Here is a 7,436-nt window from a genome sequence, read left to right on the forward strand (position 1 = left end):
GGTACCAGTTTCTTTCATGGCTTGGTAAAAACTGAACACTTAAAAGTACTACACAATCTGGGTAGTGCAACGGAATACCTCGTAAAGGGAACCATTTGTTCGTCAGAACAAACCAACAAACAAATAGCCTATATAATTTCATTGCAACATCAATGTGAAGATGAATAGCCAGCGATTAAAGACATCTGGACAGCACTTCCCGGTTGCATAATTTCTTTCTTCTGGAGTAAGACCGAGGAATGTGCGCTTTGATAACGACACTTTGACATTTTGGCAATCGAGACGTTTCCTTTCACGAGCTTATAAAGGGTCTTAACTCCATCGCGGACCATCATTCGAACAGCGTCAAGGACAGGAAAATTCTGCAGGATGACTCGTGGAATTCCAGACTTCGTTGCAGCAGCAGCTGTGGTCTTTGCCTCGATTCTGGCCTGTAAGTAATTTTGGCCTATAAAACCTCTTGTATTTGATCATTAAAAATAATAAAAATTCAACAATAAGGTTGAAGGGGAAAAAAACCTCATAAATACAAGGACGTCGGAAATATAGCATTAAATGAAAGTCGAAAAATGAAATTTAGGCCTTCTTAAACACAAATTTCTCTAAATGTTTTTGCCATACATTAAATGAACTACACTGACGGGTGCATGTTGTCATAATTGAAACGTTTAATTTAGACATTTTTTAAGTCATAGCAGCTGTGACACAGATGTAGATAAAGTAATTATCCCACACATGGTAGCCTATTACATTATTTTTGTAGGGCACGTGCTATTCGTGCTTTTATCAGGAGTTATAACAGTCATCTTTCTCTATGTTGAAGGTGAATGTATCACAGGTGGCGAAGAAGCGACCGCGCACTCTAGACCCTACATGGCATCGCTTCAGTTAAATAAAGATAGCAATTATAAGCATGAATGCGGTGGATTCCTGGTGGCAGAGCAGTGGGTCATGACTGCCGCTCACTGTGTGCTTGAAGGGTGAGTACACGACGCGAGATGGCCGAGGCCCTATAGACAACGTATCCGAAAACAGCGCCTCAAAAGCAATAGCATACTCCGGAAATATTAATGCATATCCACTTAATAACCTGCGCCTGTTCTGTAACTCGATATGTTGCATGGTTGATTTAACTTTCACGCCACGGCTGTCCTTATTTCGTAGCCATATTTACAAAGACACGTTACTCATTTGTTTTCAAGCTTGAAATGGATTCATTGTCCTTTTTCCTATGATGTTTCACCAAGCAGTAAGACTAATTGTATAAATATATATGTTTTTTTTGGATCTGTATTGTATATGTAAATGTATGTTTTCTTTGTTTTATAGGAAAGATGGGATGAGGATAGTTTTAGGGGCACATTCCTTGACCGAAGCTGATGATCTGAAGCAGAATTTTGCCGTTGCTGAAGTTTTCAGTCACACTGAGTTCAACCGCGATAACTATGACAACGACATTGCTTTGCTCAAGGTAACATACTTTTAAATCCTACATTAATATTATTTTGAAAAATCTGAAACGGAATATGATAGACTTACTCAAACGAGAATACATGACATGATTTATATTGAAAATGTGTTCAGGCAGACTAAGGCTAAATAATAATAATACGAAAATTTGGTAAACATTTTGTTTGGAGCTGTCAACATATTAATATGGGAAAACAATTTGAAAAGATAAATTTGTGATTAACGGGAGATCACTAATTAATGAAAGAGCTGTAAAAAATTAAGTCATTTGAATCTTGCTGTCTATTTGATCATAAAAATTTGGCACAACGGACTCATAATGAATTTCAGACCAAATGAGTTGCTGAAGATCACATTTTACATGAGAAATGCAATCCAAATTTAAAACAACCTTTAATTTGTATCCATTAACAGCACATACACTTGAAACTAATCATTTCATGTTTAATTTTCCGGTATAAAATCTCTGAGGTTACATATTTTATATTAAACACTTTACTTGAATTTATTTATTTATTTCAGTTTAAAAATTCCAGGATTAATGTGGAATGTTGTAAAAACAAAGTTGAATTCTGAAGTACTGACTTTTAAAAGAGAATTAATTGTAAATAATTATCAAGAATAATATTATTATTATATCTGGTTTTCGACCAGAATATCAGGTCCCCCAGGTCCCCCCCCCCCCCCCCCCCCCAACCCAGTCCAACAGCTCCCAACATTGCCTGCGATTACGCTTCCAGATGTGCGTGTTGTCCGGTTATGACAGATTCGGTTAGCGGTTAGCTTGAGCCGTGCGGTTAGCTTGTGTCTCGCGGCTGCAGCTGGATCGCGCCGCGGCCATGAGCGACGCAGTGAAGACCCTGCAGCTCCAGCGGGACGGGGGGGCGGACCCGCAGACCGACGACGTGGTCAGCACGGCCGGCTGGGGCTCCAGGAACAACATGGGCTCCCGGCCCGACAAGCTGCAGGAGGTGGACATCAAGGTCATGCGCCGGAACCTGTGCGGCCGCAGCGACTACTACGGGAAGGGCTTCACCGACAACCTGATGTGCGCTTCTGAGAAGCGCAAGGACACCTGTGACGTAGGTCTCCTCCTCCAGTCTCCTCCTATCCTCTCTCCACCAGGTCTCCTCCTCCAGTCTCCCCCTATCCTCTCTCCACCAGGTCTCCTCCTTCAGTCTCCTCCTATCCTGTCTCCACCAGGTCTCCTCCGTCAGTCTCCTCCTATCCTCTCCACCAGGTCTCCTCCTCTAGTCCCCTCCTATCCTCTCCACCAGGTCTCCTCCTGCAGTCTCCTCCTATCCTCTCCACCAGGTCTCCTCCTTCAGTCTCCTCCTATCCTCTCCACCAGGTCTCCTCTGTCAGTCTCCTCCTATCCTCTCCACCAGGTCTCCTCCTCCAGTCCCCTCCTATCCTCTCCACCAGGTCTCCTTCTTCAGTCTCCTCCTATCCTCTCCACCAGGTCTCCTCCGTCAGTCTCCTCCTATCCTCTCTCCACCAGGTCTCCTCCTCCAGTCTCCTCCTCCAGTCCTCTCTCCACCAGTCACTCTCGCCGTGCACTTTCTCCACCCACACACTGATACGTATCTGAACTGATCTTTGTCGTCGGTCGAATCGCGTTGATTTCTCCCCACCAGTACTGTCATGTCAGTGGGTGTCAATCATGTCAACGAGAGAGAGTAGAACCAAATGGATTACAGAGGGCTGTAGACGAGCGATCGTCCCCCCCCCCCCCCCCCCCCCCCCCGATCACTCTACACCTCCTCCTCCTGCTTCCTCTCCCTTCTTTTCTCTTCGGTCTCTCGTGGTGCTGATCGTGGGTCCCCGTTTGTGCTCCTTCTCCAGGGCGACTCTGGCGGTCCCCTCCTCTTCAAAGGGGTGGCGGTGGGCATCACCTCCAACGGCGGGAAGAAGTGCGGGACGGTCCGCAAGCCCGGTTTGTACACCATCATCTCGCACTACACCCAGTGGATCGACCGCACCATGCAGCAGTAGGGCAGGCCGGTGCGGGCCCAGCCCAAATCATACTCTGCTCTATACCTGGCCTTTCTATCAGACTAAAAATTAAGTAAACTGTATGTATTTTCTTGGAAACCTATGTACACAAAGGCAAACATCAATAAAGTTTATATTTCCGAACCTGGCTTTTATATTAGAGTGAATTCAATGAACCCATATGTATTTTCTTGGAAACCTATGTACACAAAGGCAAACATCAATAAAGTTTATATTTCCGAACCTGGCTTTTATATTAGAGTGAATTCAATGAACCCGTATGTATTTTCTTGGAAACCTATGTACACAAATGCAAAAATCAATAAAGTTTATATTTCAGAAGATGGCCTTTATGTCAGAGTAAACTGAGTGAACAATATGTATTTTCTTCGAAACCTAGGTTAGGAAATTCAAACATCTGTAAAGTTTATATTTCAGAAGTGCTGTCAGTGAATTGTCAGTTGTGTGATGTACAGTTTTATATCATTGCTTACATAAAAACATAATAAAAATGTGCTGTGGTCATTGTATTTTTTTTTTTTCAAAGATTATTTGTTTTTGATAGATTATTAGCTCACTTTGACATGAACTCCTGATGTAGTCCCCTGAACCACCAGACGATGGCAGCAACAATGGCCATTTGGAAGTGAAGTTCTGTAGTTCCCTTTACTGTCCAATGCCTCAGTCCCATCTGGCCCTCCTCTGATTAGTGGATATATATATATATTCAGTGAGATGCATATGTTTGGGACAAAGACTTTTTTTCTTGATTTTAAAGTGCACATTCTCTGCTTTTATTAAAGGGTATTTTTATACATTTTAGTTCCAGCATGTAGCAATAACAGCACTATATATATAATCCCCCATATGGAGGGCACTGTACTATGAATGCGTTAACAAACTATCGCCTTGTTCTCATTCTCCTTTCTTGCGGATTGTCTAGAAAGGTACAAGGGCAAGCACTGTACCCTAAGTGATCAGTTCTTCGCCTTACCATTTTTACCCATAAATCTAAAATTTGACCAGTTTGTTTGTAACAGATGGGTTGGGCATTTTGAAAAATAGCTGCAAGGGAAGGGCCGCGTTTATGATGCCAAATACAAGCCAAATATGTGGGATTTTAATGATCTACAGATGCTTGGTATGTACAGCGAAACATTCATATCTTCTTCTCATTGGGAAGCCCTGACTAAGTACAACGTACAAACCTAACCCTATCTGAGTGTGTTGCATAATTTATAATTATGTAAAATATGTTGGCTTGGATGATATAAATGTGTGTGTCTGTTAAAACTTGTTTGACCTTGTTACTGTATAATCCTTTGGCTGATACATGATCCGTACTATGTAAATATTTGTAAGCATGTATCTTTCCTGTATTCTGAACACATTGCTATTAATAAGAACTTAATTTTCTCCTGTGTCACTAAGAGAACCCCTCAAACAATTTGTCAAACTGTGTCCTAGCTACAAGGCTGATCGACAGAAAGCTCTGACTTGACCACTATTCTACCCATAACAGATTAGTGTTTTGTGCTCACTGAATTACAGTACAGACTTTAATTCAATAACAAATAAACTTAAATTTCTTCCCCACTAATCGGCGTCTAACCAGCGTTAAAAAAAAAAAAGTTTTGTGGGAAAAGTCTGGCTGTTCAGTGACAACTTGGTGGAAACATTTTACATAACGGGTGAGCAAGAAAAACGTGTAAAAAAAAACAACAACAAAACAAAATAGATATAGTAGCAAAACACTGCGGATCTCAGCCACTCTGGTGAGGTGAAGGCCCAGCTATCACATTACAGTACACTACAGGCATTCAGCTGTCGCTCTTATCCAGAGTGACTTACGCTACCTTTTACGTAGCATTTACATCACATCCATTTATACAGCTGGATGTGTACTGAAGCAATGCAGGTTAGGAACCTTACTCGAGGATTCAATGGCTCCTTGCCCATTGTAATACACTGCCACCCCAATTCCACGGAATGTACCCCGGCCTTGAATCTCACTGGTTACTGTCCTTGTCCAGCCAGCAATCTCACCACAATAAAGGACTTGAGTTATGTTGATCCTCTTTGACTTCTAGCCCTTGTATTTCTTCCAAGGGAACTTTACTGCTCTCGTCTCTTCCCCAGTAATTTATGCGCGCCTACATATTTCATTTCCCACAATGTATTTCAAAAGATGTCATCTACAGATCTCCCTGGCAGTACGTTGTGCTGCTGTTGTGAAGTGGGACATGTAATGTGAAGAATTTCTTGCGCACAAACTTTTTAACTTTTTAGCATTTAATGACGACTACAATGTACACAATGTGACAACTGCAGTATATTCTGAATTAATAATTTACCCGGCCCAAAATATGCAATGAGTTAACATGGAAAGTAAACGCAATAAAAGAAAGAAAAAAAAAAGAAGTAATGCCGAGCTTAGAAGAATTTAAGCATTGAACTTGGGATCTTACATTTCAGCTGTCTTCCTAAAACTATCCCCCTGCTGATATTCAGCTTAGTGTAGACTAAAAATAGGAGTTGGAATCACATGAATTCTCACGATTGGTTATAAATCTACAGCTTCTACTTTTTAATGTAATATTTTACAGTTTGTCTGCTTTTACTCAAAGATCACACAATTTTGAAAGTTCAGTTTAGAAAAAAAAAAAATCTGTGTTGTGTAACCGAGCAGATTTCTTTCGAAAAGATCTAATGTTTCACATCTAGTGTTTTTTTTTTTTTCTTCTTCTGTTCTTTTCTTTGTCCAGGGCAAGAATAATAGATACTTCTTCATATTGTACCTTCACTCAAACAGTTTTGATGTTCTCTCCAGAGGGCTGTGATACATGCAGATTTACGATCAGCGTGGGCAGGTTCGTAAGATACCGCTCCAACGTTCAGGGGTATCGAGTTTACTCAGCTACCTTGAGAAATATCTTCTGCATTTGGCACTGCTTATCGGGAATAAGGAGGAGTTCCTGTCTGACTTTGCACCAGCCAATCCATACTCTCCCTCTCCTGTAGGTGGTTTAGTGTAACCTTGCTTGTTGTACTCTGACCTCTCACTGCCGTCCAGGCCTGTCTGTGCGTTAGGGGCCCGTCCTTCTGCTAAGGAAAACGTTGTCGTCCCCACATTCTCTCGCACACCTTACAGTTTTCATTCTCTCTTTTCTGTTATTGTACATAGATTTTGACTCCTTGTTTAGTTTGTGGCATTTGTTGTGTTACCGTCCGTTGTTAAAGGACCGTACCAACACCTTTTGGATCAGTTGGAAAGCCAACTGCGAGCCAGGCCTAAATCGCCCAATCAGTACCCAACCTCACTAATGATCTTCTGGCTGAATGGAAGCAAATCCCTGCGGCAAGGCTTTAAACACCTACGTAGTTTAAAGCCTTCTCAGAAGAGTGGAGGTTGTTGTAGCAGCAAAGGGTGGTGCAACTCCATACTAATGCCCAAAATTTTGGATGAGATGTTGGATTACAGGCATCCACATACTTTTGACCATGTACATTAGCATGCTATCATGCGCGGTACATTTGCTATGTAGCTAACCTCTGTGCTGCTAATGTTTAAAAATAAAAACAATTAAAAAAAAAAAAACATGAACATGCTATCATCCGTAAAAGGTTTTTTTCCCCTCTGAAATCACTGAAATATTATCAAGTGCTACATTATTTCACCTTGTCAAGGATGACTGATCAGTGGACTGCTCATGCTCTGTTCATGACCTTGAGGGTGGGAGTATGTCCAGACAAAGGAGTACTAGGGAGTATATAATGTCTGTGAATCCAGTCTTTTCTTCCAGACTCCCTCCCCCCTGCCCCCCCCCCGCCCCCACCAAAAAGAAAAACAATAAAATGGAATCTTAAGTCCTACAGGAAACATTTAGGAAGCAGAAGATGTAGAGTGTATAGGAACCATAACACAATGTTTGAAGAGGCTGAGTAGAAGGGATCCTCCGTGCCCACTGTAT

The 7,436-nt window shown here is 41.8% G+C and overlaps 1 protein-coding gene across 1 annotated transcript; it reads left to right on the forward strand.

Annotated features, from left to right (window-relative positions):
- Positions 1-274: 274 nt before the first annotated feature.
- Positions 275-3,981, forward strand: cfd (complement factor D (adipsin)). Its single transcript, XM_035412238.1, has 5 exons — positions 275-433; positions 824-980; positions 1,330-1,471; positions 2,292-2,552; positions 3,316-3,981. The coding sequence occupies exons 1-5, from the start codon at positions 370-372 to the stop codon at positions 3,463-3,465; spliced, it is 774 nt and encodes a 257-aa protein (XP_035268129.1). The 5' UTR covers positions 275-369; the 3' UTR covers positions 3,466-3,981.
- Positions 3,982-7,436: the final 3,455 nt, after the last annotated feature.

The sequence above is a fragment of the Anguilla anguilla genome, chromosome 4, assembly GCF_013347855.1.
Source record: "Anguilla anguilla isolate fAngAng1 chromosome 4, fAngAng1.pri, whole genome shotgun sequence".
Lineage (NCBI taxonomy): Eukaryota > Metazoa > Chordata > Actinopteri > Anguilliformes > Anguillidae > Anguilla > Anguilla anguilla.

Excerpts from the sequence above, each read along its gene's own strand:
- cfd (XM_035412238.1), top strand. The coding sequence starts at position 370 with ATGACTCGTGGAATTCCAGACTTCGTTGCAGCAGCAGCTGTGGTCTTT. Across the intron at positions 1,472-2,291 it reads ACGACATTGCTTTGCTCAAG|CTGGATCGCGCCGCGGCCAT; the intron begins GTAACATACTTT and ends TCGCGGCTGCAG. Across the intron at positions 2,553-3,315 it reads AGCGCAAGGACACCTGTGAC|GGCGACTCTGGCGGTCCCCT; the intron begins GTAGGTCTCCTC and ends CTCCTTCTCCAG.